Below are 21,890 nucleotides of genomic sequence, written 5' to 3'. Positions count from 1 at the left end.
CGCGGAATAACCAGCTGTTTGGTATTCCATAGATCTGAAGACTAAACTCCCTTTTTTTTTTTTATCTCTTATACGATTTTTGTGGGTTACTAATTTAAGTAATTGGCTATTCAAACTTCGGAAATGTTGTGTATATGGCTATAAAGTCAAGCTGATTAAAAAGCAGATCCTATTTCGTTTCGTTTTTTATAGTTCAAAATTTCGTTTTACTGGTCTTTACTACACTAGGATCTAGAAGAGTTGTTATATAACCCGCGTTCTGGTTGATGTGAGGGATTAGCCAATGAAACGGTTTGTTGCAGCGAGTTCTTGGCGTGAGATGCACGGAACTGTGGGTATTCTACTAGAAACATCAAGGCTGATTGGTTAATCAAAAGACTGTCGTCATAGGTCACAAACCGCCCGCTATAACTCGCCAAATCTTTATGCAGTAGAGGCCATCGAAGGTATAAAAAACGAAACGAAATATAGATTGCTATATAGTTTACTCAAAAACTGTTCCTTCCAGGTAACCATATAAACCATGCATGGTAACATAAGAACACGGGAAAGGATGTTTAATATATAATTATTTTCTCTAAGATTAGCTATTGGCATGTTTGCGAATATACGTATCACAATTCATACATGTACGTTGACATTATAGCGTGGGTGTAGGAAAACAGGTTAATTAGAAATAAGAACCCGAGGATATATACTTAAAGTTAATTACTTGTAAACAAATACTGTATACATATTATTAGGACTAAGACTCGAAATCGGAATTCGTGCTTTCATGCCAATCAACGTTGTTTTTATTTTATCCGTTGATTAGCTAGCGGGCTCTCCAAGAAGCTTACAATGCCAATAGTCGCGAGATGTGTCGCCAGTTAAGCATAGCTTATGTCACCCTACGACGCGATAAAAATGACGGCGACTAACAGCAATTGAGATCGTGTGTCGCTACGACTGAATTTATCCACGACAGGACGCAACCACGAGCAATCAGTTGATCATAGTCGCCTGGGGCAATTGCAGAATTGGAGCCACAACTTATCACATGACTACCACGTGATAACCTACAAAATGGGCTCAAACCACTTGTCCACCACGTGACTAAAAAAACCGAATCGTATTGGCTACCTCAGCAAGGCACCGACTCAACGTAGTCGAAGGTGCGCTCATGTCGCTTGCGACTAGGGACAACTGGTTGTCTCCACTCGTAGGAGTAGAACATGTGCGACTCAGACTTACACCAGTCATAAGAGCGCCCAGGTAGTCACGACTGACCAGTTCCACTTGATCGTAAACCAATCGCCGATTACGAGTCGCGTCTTAGGACAACATACATGTAAGCTAGGCTTTAGTTATGTTCGCTAAATGTAGACTAAAATTTAGTGTAACACAACCACGTAATTTTTGAAGATAAGTGAAATGGGATTTAACGTCCCACTGTTCTGCTCCGACTGGGCTAATGAAGACGGGCATACACCATACATTGTGCTATGAGGGAAATTGTGCCCGGACAGCGGCGCTACGGCCTACTCTTATCGAATGTACACTGGATCTCGGCCAATGCAGGGACCGAAAACCTGGCCTCCCGTTTGGCGAGCCAACGTCTTACTCACTTAGCCACTGTGGCTCCCTTTGAACATAAAGATTAAAGCAGTCATATTGGTGTAAATAAAATGAAATGAACTAGATTTTTTTTTTGCCGAATCCCGGACCACCCATGAAGGCTATCCATACAGAACAATACTGACCACTGAGAAACAAGACTGGAAGATCCCGAGAAACTTTCTCAGGGAGAACCAGGACCGACCGAATCAGGGACCTTTTAGGTGTTTAGTCGAACATATCAAGTCTTAAACGAAATTATAACAAATGCTTAGTATGGCGATATTAACGCATGTTGGTCGAAGGGATTTCAGAATCGGCGAACCAATTTGCTATCGTAACCTCATGCCTTGTTCATGGCACGCGTTATAGTACAGGTAATGATGTGATATATAGCCGCGAGAGGATTCGGTTGATACAGATAATAGTGTCTGCTTAATAAATGAAGGGTCTAGAGCACAAGTTAGACCCTCCAAATATAATAATCTGGTATTAGGCTGAACTTGAGGGGCCGTATACCCATGCTAGCGATATTTTACCAGCACTTCAAAAAAACACTCGATTATGGCTCTACTTGACACAGTCCTGCAAGCATTGACCTTAAAATTCTATAAACGAAACCATTTTTTAAAAAAAAAATGGCTGCCTATTGCACAATATTCTTCAAAGCCAAGACACTTTAGTTTTGATAAGATTACGCTATAAAAGACATGCCAGTCTCCTTTATTAAAAGGTTAACGTTAGCCTTTACTATGTAGTGCATTCTAAGATTATAGCCGGGTTCAAATATTCTGATCCAACTGTGTAGTGCTCCAGCATGATTCTATCCAATAACAAACAAGGAAGTCATATAGATCTTCGTGTGGTGTGGTCATTAATAAGTAAAACCGCGAGGAAGTAAAGATTGGATTTTTAGATGTCCCGTGAAACTGATAATAGAAATGAAGATCACATAAAATCAATCAATCCAACATGGTTTCATCAATCATTGTCCCGCAATCCCTCTAAGCTAAGTTTTATCAGAAAGTTAGATTAGAGAAACAAGTAAAAGTGTACAATTGGACCTTGAATCGAACATGACGTTATCGTAGCCGTCTTGTAATTGTGACGAACTAAAAGAAAAACGAAAGGTTGCACGGGCCCCTGCGTTTTGTTGGCCCATGGTTTTGGCAGGGTCCTAGGCTTCAGTCTAGTCAGCCTTTATGATAATACTACGTATGTACTGTATGTAAACGTTTTGTGAAGTCGTATGCCTATTGCAGGTCTTTATTTTGCTTCAAATGTTATTTAAATTATAAACATTTATTCACATATAATCAGCTCTTTAGATCATCAGATTGTGGCGATTTAAACGGATTGAAATCCCATCGCCATTTAATGATTTAATTTAGCGAGGCTAATTCTCGAATAACAAGTACCGCTGTTACGATAATAAACAACCTAAGCCACATCTTGTCAAAACTTCAGTGATAATTTCTCTCAGAATAAAGTAATTTCAATGAAGTTTTCAATGCAGTCACGTTGCATTATCTATTTTTGTTCTATTATAGCAAGAACGACCTGCTCTTCATCAAAATCTTACACGATGCATCTCTAAGATTCAAATTGGGAATATTGAAAGTGAACATGCAGCGCTTACATAATGCATCTTTGATGTAACCTATATCGTTTTAAAAGTGCAATTTGAATAAATGGTTAAATTTAAAAAAAAAGGTTAAAATTGGTTCTTTTAAAATGTGGTCGTATGCGTGAGTAGCCTGTAATGCTGACTTCAGCGGGATTTCACTGTATACAGTAAGGAATTTAATAGGATTTAACGTCCGCTAAGCATAAACTAGTCTACTTGGGGAATAACATTTTATTTCTCAATAATTCGCCTGGAGGTCCTTTGTTGTTGGAGAAACCTACCAGACAGGCAATGGACCCAATGCAAGCTCGATGATAAACCTTACTTTATGCAGCTAATACTGTATTCGTTACTCCTTGGTTTTATGGATAATACGACTAATGAATTAGTAAATAGCGTTCGTAACTACAACAACTGGATCGGAAGTCGTCATTTCTACTGGAGAACTAGGGTAGCTAAAATTATATTTAGTTTACGACATATGACGTAACAATATGGCAACCAAAGTTACAAAGTTGAACGTTTTGAACGGTAAATTACTATTTTTGTAGTTATATATTTGTTGTGGAGGTGCATATCGATCTGAATACGTGATTTAAAGAATTTTACATATTGGGATGTATACATTTTCTGGACAATGACAAGAAACACATTAAACAGAAAACGAGAAAAAATACCCGGCTTTCTATTTTGCACTAACTTGTTGTACGTCTATATGAACAAACATGTTTCAGTAACTGTGGTTTAAAGCCCAATCGGAACAAACTAGGTCTTTTGGGGATTAACGTACTACGTTTCATTGAAATTTAAAATGTCTACATACCGTAACAAATAGATATTACCAGTAGACACAATGCTTAGCTAATTGACCGTGGCGCTAATCGACAATAGACTTTATCTAATTTTTCACTTCTTAATGTACGATAAATTGTTCTTAGATTGATTATTTAACATTTAATTAAGAAAACTAAACCAAAATAGACCAACGGAATATGTAGATGTTTTCTAGCTTGAATTTAATTGGATTTAAAAGAGGCCCATCAAAAGATTGACCAATATTTAAGGGTTACACTGGCTTGTTTATATCGTTTGCATTAAATGCTGAACGATGTTAAATTTCCAATTCATCATATCTTTGTAAATACTGAACTGAAACGTCTTTGGACTGATATCCCTTTTAGCGATTTAAATTTCACAAATGTTGGTTAAAGGTTTTAATAATGACAGCCATGTTGATTTTCCCACTTGTGCACCCGAACACGACAAGTGTGGTATTTACTATTTCCTAGTGGGAAATACGATATTTCCAAGCGATAACGAATACAGCATTACGCCAAACTTGGAAACAAATAACCCCCAGTTTGAAATAGACGAAGCAAACACACAGTAATCAAATTTTACACACATGCATTCAGTGACCAAGAATCCCCGATTTTACAATATTACACTGACAACGAGTCGTGCAAATCGGCGTTTAAGAAAGCCTATTTGGTGAGTTACAAAACTGACAGATACATGAAATATCCATACAAAAAAAAAACAGCAACAAAAAAACCCCAACCCAAAACCAAAACCAACCTAAAAACACACTACACCATCCCACCCGTTCATTCTACAGATTAATTATATATTTTAAATACAATAAATGTTACAAGGTATATAGTGAAGGCTGACCTCGTCATTTGTTTTATTCTGAATACCAGTGTTTCTGAGATTTCCTGAAAGAGGGGAGATAATTTGTATAATTAAAGTGACCATAAATTAAAAAATCAACCACGCCCAATCTTTGCATGGAGTTAGATTATGGAATATAATATTATGGTTATCTACACCCCCCCCCCCCATTGCTTAGTATCTGAAATTGTTGGAATTTCTAAATTAATATATATATTCAACAATTGATATGATTAAAGGCCCATTAATGTAGACAAATTTTCTGACTTGCATAGATCCATTACCACTTTAAATAAACATTTAAAGCAAACAATATGTAACATTTTGCAAGCCCCCAATAATATTTTACCACTTTAAAGCTGAAATCCGATTACAAAACTGCAGAAATAATTAAATAAACCAGCGGCTGCCAGACAGGATACGCCCACATTTTGCAACAGTTGGACAGAGAACAAGCTAAAAACAAATACGATTTTTTGTACAATCAGGGGCAAAAATCCAGAAAGTTATGGCCTGAAATGTGCAAATATCAAAAGGGACTGAGATCTTTGGGATATAAAGATATGTTTTAAGTTTCATCAACATCGGATAAAAATTGTGACCTCTAGAGGGCCCACAACCTTCGTATTACACACTTCTACACAATTTGCATACAAATTTGCGAACGTCAGTTTCGGTCAGATTTTTACGAAATTCGAACTCAACCATCCTTAGGGTGTAACGGTGATATATTCACACGTTTTTTTTAAATCTGATAAAAATTGTGACCTCTATGGGATCCACAAGCTAAAAACGTGATTTTTCGCATAATTCAGGAAGTTATGGTCCGATATGCGCGAATTTCGAAAGGAACCGAGATCTGTGGGTTATAAACATACATTTCAAGTTTAAACCAAATCGGGTAAAATTGTGACCTCTGCAGTTACGGTCCGATACATGCTAATATCGAAAGGAACCGAGATCATGGGGAGATAAACCTATATTTCAAGTGTCATTGAAATCGGATAAGAATTGTGAGCTGTAGAGTATTCACATACAATTGTGGACGGACGGATGGCCTGACAGGGGCGACGACAATATACGTCCACATGAAAATGTGGGCTTATAAAAAAAATTAAGGCCCAAAACAGTCGCCATACTTGTTTTCAATTTGTAGAACAAACATGGCGAATGTTTACGGTGTGTAAAAACAAAGGCAGACCACGCCCAAATCCAGATGCCTTGTCAAACACGTGACACGCCATTTTCAATAGAAGGCTTGATCTCGCTTTAACTACGTACATCTTGTGAAACTCGCAGTCGTTGCTTCAGGAACATGGTGACACTAGATAACAAACCTTAATCTCTCAACCCTCCGTGTTTCGAGATAAGAGATGAGGCCATTGCCATCAATGTAGCAAATGCGGGAGCGATTCGCACCCGGCATTTGTAAACAAAATTGATAATATTTTTAATCAAAACAACGATTGGTTATTGTTATTTATAATATTTCTGCAACACCCAACTACAATTAAGCTTTTTCCGACATTTTAAATTTACGTCTGTACACACATAAAGGCGGGGCCTCGTGTGCAATAGCCAATCAAAGTACCCATCTGATCAGAGTTGCGCAGTAGGTATTACGGCGTAATTATGAACGTCCGAATCAATTTTGATAAAAAAAACAACGCTGGATTTACTTTATTGTCAATATTTGCTGATACATGAATGTTCTTTCAGTAGATTGGACTGCGTATGTGTAATAAGTACTAATAGTATAAAATTAACTTATTTTTAAGATGGTACATACATTAATAAAGAAATTGAGTTTGCCACTTGGAACTAAAGGCATCCAATCGTTGCTAAAAACAAGAACATCAGTATATCTCAGCGTTTTTAGTTACGTTCTCGTAGCTAGGTGACAAGCTCGACTGGTTGGTGTTTTTTTTCACTATCAGCTTACTGAAAATATTATTGCTAAACAATTATTATGTCCGATCAGGTACATATTATTTTACCAATTTGATGAAATAAGCCAACCACGGTTTACTATTGCTCCAAAAAAGAGAAAAACTGTCCTACCCCAAACAAATCCATTCATGTTCTTATTTCGTGAAATCTTTTGTACAACAACGTAGAAACACCAAATAAGTTTCTGTCTCGTTATTTGGTGATTCTACCTGATCAGACATAATAATTGTGTAGCAATAATATTTTCAGTACGCTGATAGTGAAAAAACCTCAACCAGTCGAGCGTGTAGCAGTTGACATAGCCAGCCGGATGTGGAAAGTGTGCCTGACAAGGCATATGATGGATGTGGCGTGGTCTGCCTATCTTCTTATACCCGTCATCAGTCATGGCCATGTTTGTTCTACAAATTGAAAACAAGTATGGCGACTGTTTAGGGCGTTATCTTTTTTTATTGAATTATTTCCGTACTTAAAGTTTTGTAATACGATGCATGCACAATTAATACTACAGAACATGAACTATGTGCTGCACCATTCTGAGAACCTAATGGTAAAGAAAATCAGTGGTTTTGTATACGTTCAAGCCATAACTTAAATCGTCCCAGTGTGGCCTGGAAAGTGTCGTTTGGATAATACTCTGACGTTTTTATTGACAAACAGTGGCGATACCGTATGTAGTGTTTTACACGTCGAACTGTAGGTCGAAACAATGTCAGCACCTCAGCAAATTCAGACATACCTTAAACATAATTTAACACAAGAAAAATGGCCGTTGGTTTTATATTATGAAGAATCTGGTAAAAAAAAAGCTATGAAATTACAAAAAGGCCAAAGCATGGTCATAAAGAAGCGGGAAAAACGACATAAACACCTCTAGTCCAGATCATACATGTCAATACAATGAGATTAATTAATTACTCTGATAAAGCTAAAAGAAAGTGTTTTGAATATACATAAACTGTAGAATTTATGCCAAAGTATTTTTTTTAGTAATTTTTAATACAAGCAAATTGCGGCTTAAGTTATACACCTACATTCATAAGGTGGACGTATGTGTGTGTCTGTGGGTTGCCTACATGGCGCAATCCTTAATGGATTGTCTGGAAACTTTGTGTACTTATTCTGTATATTGTTTTTGGTGCATGAACGACCCCCAGGGGCAGAACCACGTCCATTTTGTTTTGTTTGTCATCTTGCAACTTTAATACTTATTCCTTATATCCTAAGGATCACCCCTTTAATTTGTGGTGTATGCCCAACCCCCATGGGCAGAGCCACGCTTATTTTCTCTTTGTCTGTCTATCGCCTACAGGCCACAATTCCTAATGGATCGACTTGAAAACGTTTCATACTTATTCCTTATTCCCTAAGGATGGCCTCTATTATTTTTGGTGTACGCCAGACCCCCAGGGGCTGAGCCACACTCATTTGTTCTTTGTGTGTGTGTGTGTGTGTGTTGCCTACAGACCATAATTTGTAATGGATCGTCTTGGAACTGTGTATATGTAGTCCACGATGCAATATCCTTCTAAGTGAAGTTGACATCGCTATTACTTTAACTTAAACGCTGTATACATCGCTATTACTTTAACTTAAACGCTATCATCGTTTGAAAGAAGAGCCAGTTAACCTAGCGTAGCTTTGAGATAGAGAAGCGATGGAATTTTTGTTACCGCCCCCATTCTGTGGGGATAGCGAAGCGATTAAATTGTTTTACCGCTTTCATATCCTTGATTAAAGGCACAATTAAAGATCCAGTGTGCAATAGCGCTGTTAAAGATGCCTTTCCATGTACAAACTACGTGATTTGATGATATTTCAAACTAATTAATCTATCAAAATCAAATCCCTCTCAAAACATTGTGTTCGCGAGGAAATTCCCCAAGATATACAAAATCTATTTTTAGAAGCCATGTTTGTCCCATAACTTGATTGAGGGAGGGCCTGTCCATTTACCATACACATTGAAAACTAAGTATATTCTTGGATAATCTTCGGTTGACTTCTTTTCCGCCGTTTAATTGCAGAGTATTTGTACGTTTAAACCTCACAATGTTCCCAAAACCGTTTACCCATTCGCTCAAAAGATAACAACCGCTCCCTAAGTCAGCCGTGGAACTGACAGTTAGTGATACCCTGACATTTTTGCCCAAGGCTTGTTGCCCCATTAGTCCAGGCATTTTAACTCAATTTCGCACCATTTCGGGCAGTTGCTGCAATAGAAATGCCGACCACGTTTTATGGTCGGTTTAGACGTATAGTATCACCAAAAAAAGTCCCAGTCCGAAATCCATGCCCAAATGGGTCAAATTGGCAAAAATCCAAAATGGCCGCAGGTTTTGACTGGAAAATGCCAGTTTTTATCCACTTACCATAATATGATTGAGTTTGGTATCATAAAATATCCTTTCGAGGTAGCTGGATCCATTCCCATACACATTTTGGTCATTAGTTATACCGCGGAGTCAATATTAGGAAATAATTTCAGATGGCGGCCAGTTTTGGCGGGAAAATTCGAATTTTACAAAATTACCTCATTTGGTGTCAAAATATATGTTTTGAAGGCAGCTGATCTCATTTTCGACACATTTTTTTCATCTTGGTAATTAACTGGTTCCCCTGGGTCAAAATAATGGGAAATCCCATTGGAGATTTGGGGATTACGAGTGGTCGAGTCCGCCTCAGATCTAATACGATGGCATTCATCAAGCATCAACCAAATTTCATTTAGACGCTCTGGTCGACCACTGCTCACTACGGAAGCAGCGTAGCAGGCATGACGAAAGGGGACACTCTCAGCCCACTGTGAGCGCAGTGTCGTGGGCGAAAATTGAAGCACGTGGTGAATTTATTTCAGAAAATGATACAAATGTTGAGACACAGATTGATACAATATCGCCTGTTTGTCAGATATGCAGTGAACTGCCCATCGTCATTCCCAAAATGACGGAAAGATAACGGGTATTGGAGGCCGACAATGATGAGCCGATTAAGATTCCTGGCTTACGTTCAAGAATGAGCGGAGATACCGATTTCAATGGCAGAGAATTTAGGACAGAATAAAGCTTGGTGTAAAGTCATGACTAAGTTCAACAATAAGCCAAAGGCGTGCTAGGGCCTCCGAGGGTAGGCAGACCAAAGTTAGGGCACTTTAGGAGGGGGGGGGGTAGGATCGGGGAAAATTTGAGTTCTATGGCACATGGTAGAAGCGGTTTGACATATATGCCATGACATACCATACATTGACACTTGGTTAAGGGATTATGATTGAGTCACAAAGATCCGAACATGAACATAGTTAGCTGCAGTAAAGAACTAAACGACCTGTGAGTAAAGAAAAACAAGCATCAAAAGGGACTGGTATTCTTTACAAAGGGTACCTGCCAAGTTTCATTCGATTCTGTTATCTAATGAGGGTAGGGGTAGGGAGGTAGAATTGAAAGTAGACTGACAACCTCAAGAACGAGACGACGATCAAAATACACTTTAAGCCAGGTCAAGGAAATTACAGGTGACAGCAGAAAGGGGGACACGATATTCGATGGCACATTTTCAGAAGAGAAGGCACATAGTCACCCCCGCTGCCTCCCATATACCTTGTTAGGGAATCTCATCGTATTTGAGCGTTATCAACCATTTCGGGTTTCTTTTGTTTTTGCATTTATGAGGGCAGGGTAGGCAATTAGATTTTTTGCTTAGGTTACACAGAGTGAATAACAATTTCTGTGCTAGATGTTTTATAAATAAGTTAGATGTGCAAGTAATTAATAAGTGTCATCTATTTAGGGACACCAGCCTCAATGCTGATTTATTAAATACAACTAGATTAATGTCAAGTCGTCATTTGTCCTGTCTTGGCTTGTCCAAAAAATAGGCATTGCGAGTTCTACTGTTTACTGTTGTAACAGCGGTCACCGCTGTTGTAATGGACCGTCTGCTAGTCTTTCCTACAGACCATGTAAAAGACAACAGTCCGCAAAAATGAATTTTGGCACCGAAGACCCTCTAGACCTTGATACAGACTCCTCCACTTCATTAACCTTAAAACATTGACCAATAACTATGGGTTATTCATTATTCAATGCTTCACTGTCTATCTGACAAACAGGCGATACTGTATCCATCTGTGTCTCAACATCTGAATCATTTTGTGCCACGTGCTTCAAAAGGTACGACCAGCTTCTGCAGTGACCTGACAGTGGCCCCAGTCAACATAGCCCCATGCCGCTACCGCAGTGAACTAGGAGACACTCCAAATGAAATTTAGTTTATACTGGATGAAAGTCATTGTATTAGGTCTAAGGTAGGAGTATCATTAATCTCCAATCCCTAATTGGAAAACTAAATCCCAAATTGGAATTTCTCCTATATTGACACAGGGAATCACTAATCACTAAAATATGTACAAAACATATATTTTGACACCAAACTTGATCCTTAAGTAAAATTCGAATTTTCCCGCCAAAACTGACCACCATCTTGAATAACCCCTATTATTGACTCAGCGGTAACGCTTATAACAAAAATGTGTATGGAAATGGATTCAGTTACCCCGAAAACGTATATTTTGATACCAAACTCGATCATATTGTGATAAGTGGGTGGACATTGGAATTTACAAGCCAAAAGCGGTGACCATTTTGGATTTTGGCCAATTTGACCCATTTGGGCACGGATTTCGGACTGGGACTTTTTTTGGTCATAATATACGTCTAAACCGACCATAAACCGTGGTCGGCATTTCTATTGCAGCAACTGCCCGCACTTTTGCTATCTTGCTTGGACTACATGGGTGTTTTTCAGGTAATCCAGTATTTTTCTAGTAAAATTGGGCGTCTCTACTTTCCATATATACCGGATTTCCATACTTCTCTTGGAAATATTTAATCTATAAATACTGTCGTAGGAATGTATATTTAAGGTTCACTCAACGTTATCATGTTCTGGGAAGGTATTAGGATGATAATGAGTTGTATGACGTCAAGACGAACACATGATTTCAGACAGACTTGCTGACCTCATGACGTACTGAAAGGAGACCCTTTGTTCGGAAATAACTTCTTTCGATGTTATTATGGTGTGCCGGTGATATATTCAAAAAGTTGCGCAAAAATCGAAAGAAACCGAGATCTTTTGGATATAAATCGGATAAAAATTGTGACCTTTAGAGTGTCCACAAGCTAAATGCGTGAATTTTCGTACAATCAGAGGCCATAATCCACGAAGTTACGGTTCCATACTTGCAAATATCTAAAGGAACCGAAATCTTTGGGATATAAACCTATATTTCAAGTTTCGTCAAAATCAGAATTTTTTTTATTGTGACCTGAAGAGTGTCCACAAACAACATGTGGACTTCAAACGGACAGGGGCGACCACAATATACGTTGACATGAAAATGTGAGCGTATAAAAAGTAGAACTTCCTTTTGTTATGCCTATTGCCAAAAGTTGTTTCTTTAAACGTAACGTAATGATAACTAGTGGTTAGACTAAATGGAAATGCATCTGGCCCAGTTTGTTAATGCCTCTATAATAATGTCAATGACCGAGTGTTATTTGCTGCAGGATTAATTTGGCAGTCAGTTAACCGTGAATACATCACAACAGTTTCTTTGATTTATTGTTTAATCTGATCTGTCAAATATCGGTTACTATTCTATATACTGGTAATTTTATGGATTGTATCCTAGCTGAGAATACAGTTTCCTCAGAGCATTGCTATTTGTGAAGTAAACCCGTTAGTTTGCCTATATAACCTAATTTGTAATACTAAATATTCTTTGCCTTGCGGCTGGAATATATGTCTCTCCTATAGAACGTTATTAGTGAATCCTAAAATTAAGAAGACGCCGATGTGAATACCGATGATTAAGATATAAGCCTTGTCATTTTTGTTCATCAAGTGAAAGTGATCTTTAAAGGTGTTTATAAATCCCAAGCGAAAACAGGGTTGTTCAAATATTACATTAATATTATCTTCTGTATTATTGGACTGTATATATACTAGTAATTTGTTCAAATATCACATCAATATCAAAACTAATTAACATCTTTAGCGTGGAGCAGATTAAACTGGTATATTGTGGGACAGAAGAGTTTAACATGATATCCTATCAGTGTCTGGTTAAGCAACATTTTTGGAACAATGAATTCTAACTATGAATTGTGCCGATCCAGTATACAACCGTTATTTTTCTTGAGGTGTATCATTATGCTTTATTATCTCCGTCTGCTCATCAGAATTTCAGTCAATTAGTTTTTAACCAATAAGTTTTTAATTTTTAATTTTAATCAATAAGTAATTCTATACGAGTTTTACTTGTCATATGTACTGATATTGAACGCTGTCTTCAGAGTCTGGTTCCTGGGAGTAAACTACCCACGGGTTTAATCCCATTCGTGAGCAGACGTAAATGCACTTTAGATTAGCAGGTTTAATGTACGAAATGCTCTCATCTGTACATAGTTGACATAAGTTGTTAACAGCATAGTGGACCGACATTATATTCTCACAAATAAATATAAGTATCCCAGGGGTATTGTGAGGATGGGGTCACGGTGGCGCCGTGAGTAAGACGTGTTCGATTCTTGCGTTGACCGAGAAAAATCATCGGCATTTGCCGGTGTGGTTCCCCCTTGTCAGTGGTGCAGGGCAGAGGGCCTGGCAACGGACAACGAATAGTCGTCCGGATGGAACGAAAAAACAAGGTCACGCATACTCCCATAGGCGTGTACGTAAAAGATACCATGGGAGTTGGAATTCAATATAAAAGTCCGGGCAAAATTTTCCCCATTGCACACTGCAAAGCGTATGTCCGTCTCCAGTAGGACGTTAAATCCCATTTCATTTGTATTGTGAGGAACGGTATAACCGAAATATATAAGGTAACTATTATACATAGTAAATTGTATGTACAATCTGTGGTATTTTAACCCTTGTCTCGCTACTCGTGGTAGTGGGGTGATGGTCCTCGAGGGCATGTTAGTTTTCCGATCGTGTCATGGCGCCCAAACCAATCAGTTGATTAACCAGTTTCTTTTTGATTTTAGAACTAATAGATCGGGCGATCGAAAAACGGGATACATAGTTTAATTCAATTTGATACCACCATTATTCAGCGCCTCAATAAACAATACAGAAGCCCGGCAATGAAACAAAATATGTTTGAATACAATTTTAAATACAATTTCACTATTTACATAGAGTGTGGAAAAGTACACGTGGAATATAAGAAAATCACGTGAAGTCAATATCTGGGAAAACCCGAAGACAAAATTAACAGAAAATAGATAATATGGAAGCCTGATCATTGAACCAGATATGTCTGACCTTATCACCAACACTGATCTGCAGTGAATATTCGCTAGGCCGCTACTATCACTGATAGTAATTACATCGGTGCGGCTTAATGAGCTCGTGATATTAACTTTTTTCCATCTGCAAATTAAATTCTAAAACATTTTTTTTGAAGATTAGAAAAATAAATGTGTTTGAAGTATATTTAGATAAAAAAATTTCCTATTTAGTGTAAATTGGTACATGTATATAGCTATACATCTATAGCTATAGAAACCAAAACTATCAGCGAGGAAATCAAAATCAAATGGGGTTATGAAAGACACTCCTGAAATTAAAATATTGACAATCCCTGCGATGCTGAAATGGCATGCAAGATGGAACAATTAAACTGAGTAGAAGTTGTAGTTGTCCCACCCCTATCTCTAACCAGGAGCTGGAGCAGGGTATTTATTATTCATGCTATCCCATGTGAATACTTAAACAACGAACTATTAGACGATCTTCAATCCAATGGGTATGAAGTTACACGTGTATATAGGTACAGAATCTCAGATGGCAAAAAATCAGGAACCATACAAATCACGTTTAAAAAGGGAAAAAATAAAATTAGGCTATCAGATAAGAACATTATACCCATGTATTCCCCTTGTCAAGATATGTAAAAAATGTCAAAAGTTTGGACATAACGAGGCTCACTGTAAAGGTAAATCAGTGTGCGACAAATGTTCCGACTCGCACAGCAGTAATACACGTTCATCTAAGCTATTAACCTGACAAAACCTGCACACACAGAGAGATAGTGAGATAGTTTAATGGCTAGTCGACACAAACTAGGGCATTTCGGGACAATAGCATGGTTCAATTTTATTTCAATAATTCGCTTTCGCGTATTGGTCTTTAGCAATGGGAGAAAACCGGAAAACCCGCGAGGTTGGACAGGTGACCTACTCCTTGCCACGTGCAGCCGGGGAATCGAAATCACGTCAGCTGACTCAATGACAGAGCGCGCACTTGCTTACCATTCGGACATCCAACCCCCCGACAAAATCTGCACCAAATTTATTGAAACAAAGGAAATTCTTAGAATTCAATACACAAAGAACATTTCGTTTAATGAAGATTTCGTTTTAAATGTCATCCATGGATATTGAGGTTTATGACGATGAGATGTTATCTGACTACTCAGATGATTACATCTCACATGCGGATAAAAAGAAGAAAATATCTAACAATCACCCAACCACTGACACGTGCATAAAAATAAGAAGAATCCCAGGGCTAATGATCAAATAAATAAGAAAAATACTAACGAATACTCTAACTGGCTCATTACTTAGAATTAAACCTATCCAATCAAATGATCCAATAATTTAATCGGTGTATTCAATAAGTTAACCATAATGAAAAATACGAATGGTTTCAGACCGCGATTGACACATATGCATACAGGAATCAAAATCAGATCCATAACTGAAGGACCCAAAACTGACGGAGTATATATTTTTGCGGAAAGATCGTCCTAACCTGACAAAGGGGGGTTCTGGAGGTGTTGTAATATTCGTGAGTGAACAACTCTCATATACGTTTATTAGAATAGACTCTGGTTAAGTCGAGCTAATCGGATTAGAATTAGTTAGCTACAACCGACAAACAAAATATGTCCGTAGTTGGTCTTACCCTAACATCTCCCAGTATAGCTCTAAACTTTAACAAAAAGAGTGGGCTCTTTTTCAACACTACTGTGAAGAAATCGGCCCAAACATAGTCAGATCACAATGGTATAGAAGAAGAAGAAGAAGAAGAAATTTTTATTATAGTGACATATGTTATGTTATATACAATATAACTTATGACATAGTTCAAACACCATGCCTCTTGGGCCTATTAGTCACTTTAAATATAATTAATAATAAAGTAAATAAGTACATGTAATAATATAAATATTTGTAGTTATTTTGTTAAGAGATTATTTATATACAATTAGTTAGGATTAAATAAGAATTCTCGTCTTATATTAAACGACTTTGTAATGTATTTTGCACAGTATCGAGGGTGATTCATTAGTTTAATCATTTTGGCATTGTCATTTAAGTTTTCGAAATCAGGTTCATGTTTTGTCATTGCTTCGTACATTTTTCTTCTTTCGTCATTGTATTTTGGGCAATGAAGAAGGAAGTGCCACTCATCTTCGATACTTCCAGAATGACACATTACACACAATCTATCCTCGATCTTTTGACTAGTATAACGGCCAGTCTCAATTCTCAGGGGTAGAATACCACACCTGAACTGGGCTAAATGTGATCTTTCAACTTTGCTAAGAATGGTGGTGACGTAAGTCTCTGTACTAAATGTATCTTTAAATTTGGTGTACGTTCGAAGTTTGGAGACAGATTTTATTTCGGTCGACCAGTCATTTGAGTAGTTATTAATAAGTTTTTGTTCTATTTCTTTTATATTACATTGTTGTTTGTTACTGAAAATGTGACCCATTTGAACACTATTGAACACGGATTTTACTTCGGAGCACCAGTTCCCATTTTCGTTATTATAATCAGCTTCGAACACATCTTTAATTAAACGATCAGACCTCATTGATACAAGATTGTTCCACAACTTCACCATATTGGTCCATCGTCGTATAAAGCATGGTGTCCAACCTATATCGCCATTATAGGCCACCTTAGGCGCAAACCTGTGGAGTCCAAAGAAATAACGTATTGCTCGGTTTTGTGTTTGATCAATCTTGTCAAATTGTTTGAATCCCCAAACACCAGAGCAATAATCAGTTATAGGAACAACACAACTTTCATACAGTTTTTCATATGTTTTAAAGCTTATTGTTTTATAAGAATGTATTTTTAGAAATGACAGCCCCCATGGCGCGACTTACAGATTGCGAAAGTATTGTGGCACAGTTTTCAAAGTTTAACTGTTCATCCAATGTTATTCCTACGTATTTATAAGAAGAGGCATACTCTATATTTTGTGTACCGAATTGAAATTGGGACGTACTCTTTGGTTTCCTTTTTGGTCTAAAATGAACTATATTTGTTTTAGAGTTATTAATGGACAACCTCCACTTTTTACACCACTCAGCTGTATAATCGAGCATCGTTTGTAGATCCGATTCCGTGGGTGCTAGCAAAATAATATCATCGGCATAGAGTAAAACACAAACTTTTCGACCACCAATATCAATGCCTTTATTAAGCTCGTTTAGACCTCTTGCCAAATCGTTAATGTACAAATTAAATAATGTTGGCGATAAATTATCACCTTGACGAACTCCAGATGAACAGGGAAACGAAACTGATGTCTGACTATTTATCCTCACATATGCTGAGGTGTTTGTGTACATAGATTTAATCGAATTGTAGAAATTACCGTCAACATTATTAATAAGGAGCTTATAGAACAACGACTCTCTGTCAATACAATCAAAAGCTTATTGAAAATCAATGAATGCGGAAAACGAATGCTGTTTATTTAATATCCGTGTTCGAACGATAGAGTTCGTTACGAATACATGATCTAGACACGACCGGTGTGGTCTGAAACCGTTTTGTTCTTCGACTATAACATTATTGTCCTCGAGAAAAGATACAAGACGTATATTTAAGAGAGACGAATACAGTTTGCTTACACATGATAAAAGGTTTATGCTTCGATAGTTTGTTGGAATGCGGGGGTCCTTTGACGAGTCCTTCGGGATGGGGGATAATATCGCTGTCTTCCATGCGGATGGGACATATCCTGTGTTTAGACATAGTTGAAATAGGCGGAGTAGAACATTTTTAACACGTGCGTACCTCAATACTTCATACGGTAGTTTGTCGTTTCCACATGATTTTCCATTTTTAGCTTTTATTATAACAATATCTAGTTCATTCGTAGTGATGTCACTGTTAAGATGATCATTAGAATGAAATGAGTCATCCTGCATACGGCGTTCTAATTCACATTTTATTTTGACGACTTGCTCATGGAAATCACTATTGAATTCACTATTTGTTGAGGGGCTGTATACTTTTGAGAAATCAGAGGCCCATTTATTCAAAACTTCATCTTTATCAAAAATGATATCACCGTTGTCATTATAGATTTCGAAGGGTATTGACTTACTCCTTTTAGGTCCAAGTTTCTTAAGATGATCCCAAATTTTTTTAGGATTTTCGATACATGTTGCATCTATTTCGATCATAAGATTTTGTTTATATAATCGCTCTGTTCGCCTTAAAGTGCGATCAAATATTTGTTGAGCAGCTTTGAACTTTTCACGTAGTATGTTTCGTTCTGATTTGGGTCCTTTGAACTTCACAAACTGTCTCTCATTGTGCTGGAGACCTTTCCACAGAGAAGTTAATTCGTTATTCCAAAAGGGTTTATTGTTCTTATATCGTTTCTTGGTACGCTTGGAACAGTCGAATTTGGGTATATGTTTGTCCATTTCAAAGTACATTGTTTCACAAAACCGGGAATATGTACTGTCCAAATCATCTTGTGTTTGTATATAGTTTTCAATATGTTCAATAATATCAAGAAATGCCAACCGTGAGGACTCGGATTCTAAAAAATAAGGCGATATTTGTTTCAGTTTAAACCTTTTGTCTTTGCGAAAATTAGTATGCGTCGTTGATATATGGTCTGTGAGTTCTATTTCAGGTGTTAATTGATAGTCAAATTGCAGCAAGTAATGGTCTGGTAGTCGTGACCTTGAGTTTAGTAGTGATGTTAACAGTTCACCTTTAACAATAGATTCAGGGGAAGTAATTTTAAAATTATAACACTTTTTAAGACAATCGTGAGCGACACAAATGTAATCAACGACTGCTTTACCTTTTGCGCTCACCGAAGTGAACCCACTACTATCCCGTGGTTCTCCAAAACGACCATTTAAAACGCAAAATTTAGCGTCAGATAAAAATTCTAAAAATGCTCGTCCATGCTGATTTACTACTTTGTCTGCATGCTGTCTGGGTGGAATGTCTGTATCGATATTCAAAATACTGTCACTACATTCCCCTATCCTTGCATTTAAATCACCGCATAAAAATACATCCGATTCTGAGAACAAGTATATCTGCGTCAGAAGGTGAGCGAAGAAATCACTAACATTTCGTCCCCAGCGTGAGTTTTCAGGAGGTAAATAAGCACTAAATACGACAAGCTTATGTTCAATGCATTTGCTGTCAAAAGATAATCCGAGAATCCCTTCAAAAGTCATGTCAACTACCGTTATTTTGAAATGATTAAATAGACGTTTATGTACAAATATTGATGAACAATACGTAAGGAATTGTGAGCAGGATTTTGCTTTAAACATAGATTATAGAATGACATTTAATTTGGCATTGGCATTCTCTAGAGTAAATGTTAAAAACATTTAATTTTAATTCTATCTTATTTGACAGACACAAAATTGACAAAATTTTAAAAAAACAACCCCAAAAAACAAAAAACCTAAGAGTTATGAAATTGTTTTTACAAAGACGATGTGTAATATAGCAATGTTGACTTTTACACCCGTTACACTGGTCGTTCCAGATTTTAATAATGCACCAATAACGGTATATGGTCTGTTAATTGTCTTTGATATGTTGACTTTAACATTAGCTGCACAAATCATTTCCAATTTTACAGGATTTTTTCAAAATAAATAAATGTTCATAAAATGTCAGACTACTTTAAAGGAGCTAAATCTTTATTCTTTGGAACCTAAGCGGGACAAAATGGGCCTAAAAGCACTTACTAATGTAATATGAACGTATATAAAGTGATTTACATTCAAGTTTTAATTTTTATACGCCCACATGGAATATTATACCGTCGCCCGTGTCCGTCCGCCCACAATTTGTTTGTGGACACGCTACAGATCACAAAATGTTTTATCCGATTTTGACGAAACTTGAAATATAGGTCTATCTCCCAACGATCTCGGTCCCTTTCGATATTGACATGTATCGGACAATAACTTCATGGATTATGGCCACAGTTTATACGAAAAATCACGTTTTTAGCTTGTGGACACTCTAAGGGTCACAATATTCATCTGATTTTAATAAAACTTAAAATGCATGTTTATAACTCAAAAGATTTTGGTTCCTTTCGATATTATTGAACTTATTGAAATGGACCAATATTGAATTCTAGTTCGTTTTTTTTTAATTCGAATATTATGGGTTAGCTCCTTTTAAACTAATTACACAGATCGTTTCAGATTTTAAATAAAAACACCAATAACAGCACATATAATGGGCTGTAAATCGACCTAAAACATGGTCAACTGTCTTTGCAATGTTGACTGTAACATTAGCTGCACAAATCCTTTCCAATTTAAGAGGTGTTTTCAACATAAATCAATCATCATAAAATGCCATGCTATTTTTAGGTCATTTTTTCTCAGTGTAGAGAGTTGGGTCGAAAATCTCTATTGTAATTCAATATAATTCCTCATCAATCCTAAAGAACTGGCTCTCATCCTACACCCCATTGATCTCAATCTAAAACCGTGCCATTACCATTTTTTTGGTCACCCCGGTGATCTTAACGGGGTGGCTGAATGGTTTAACGCGTGCGCCATAAATCACAAGGTCTGTCATTGAGTCAAGTGGCGTGGTGTCGACTCCCCGCTTGTACGCGAGAACGAGTAGGGTTGCCTGTCCATCCCATGGGTTTTCTCCGGGTCCTGCAGCCCCCACCCTCATGCTAAAGATCCCAACGCGCAAGTGATTTCATGAAATAAAATTGAATCGAAATGATAGTGCTACAATGACCTAGTTTGTATCGAGTAGACGTTAAAGTCTCTCTCTTTCGCTCTCTCCGATGTTCCTGGTCTGAACAAATGAACAGAACTCAACGCAAGTGATTTCATGAAATAAAATTGAATCGAAAAGATAGTGCTACAATGACCTAGTTTGTATCGAGTAGACGTTAAAGTCTCTCTTTCTCGCATTCCTCCGATGTTCCAGATCTGAACAAATGAACAGAACTCAAAATATCACAAATATCTGAAGGGGGTTAACTGTTGCGATTTGCATATCGAGTTAAATCATTTCATATTAAAGAGGAATAACCGAAATTTCAGAAATTTGAATATAACATTTAAAAGTTTATAATATGTTAAATTATATTATCGGTGTCTTCTTTGATATAAAATATTGAGAGCAAAAGATAAAATAAAATAAGTAAATAAAAATATAAAAGGAAAATATTAGGGGTTAACCTGAGAGTCAACATCGGTCAACACATGTATATATGTACTTGAAATCTGTAAGAATGATGACGTCAACTAACCTTTCTGTGTTTATGGCAGCACCTGTTGAAAAAATAATTATTCAATGTTTCAATAAAAACTAGCGTCAACTTATCAACAACAAACTGCATCATTTTATCAATTGTATCATTAACAATTTACTAACAAAATATTTGAATTTGTTAACAAAATATATCAATTTATTAACAAAATATATGAAGTTGTTAACAAAACATATGAATGTGTTAACAAAACATATGAATGTGTTAACAAAATACATGAAATTGTTAACAAAATACATGAATTTGTTAACAAAATACATGAATTTGTTAACAAAATATATGGGTTTGTTAACATATATATGGGTTTACTAACAAAATATATGGATTTTAACAAAATATATGGATTGGTTAACATGATATATGAACTTGTTAAAATATATATGGGGTTGCTAACAAAATATATGGATTTTAAATAAATATATGG

The 21,890-nt window shown here is 36.8% G+C and overlaps 1 protein-coding gene across 3 annotated transcripts in view; it reads right to left on the bottom strand.

Annotated features, from left to right (window-relative positions):
• Positions 1–21,890, bottom strand: part of LOC126818937 (orexin receptor type 2) — a 115,062-nt gene that overhangs the window by 9,521 nt on the left and 83,651 nt on the right. Inside the window, exons 6-7 of one of the 3 annotated variants that reach the window (XM_050546639.1) lie at positions 21,446–21,467; positions 4,898–4,941 (exon numbers count right to left, since the gene is read on the bottom strand). In XM_050546639.1, the coding sequence (XP_050402596.1) occupies positions 4,911–4,941; positions 21,446–21,467 (53 nt within the window). In that variant the 3' untranslated portion in view covers positions 4,898–4,910. Of the gene's footprint in view, positions 1–4,897; positions 4,942–21,374; positions 21,468–21,890 lie in introns of all 3 variants that reach the window. The other 2 variants (XM_050546637.1, XM_050546638.1) reach the window with 2 other exon arrangements.

Source organism: Patella vulgata, chromosome 4 (genome assembly GCF_932274485.2).
Source record: "Patella vulgata chromosome 4, xgPatVulg1.2, whole genome shotgun sequence".
NCBI classification, from domain to species: domain Eukaryota; kingdom Metazoa; phylum Mollusca; class Gastropoda; family Patellidae; genus Patella; species Patella vulgata.
The sequence above is the reverse complement of the archived record's forward strand: the minus strand, read 5'-3'. Positions and strand labels throughout refer to the sequence as shown.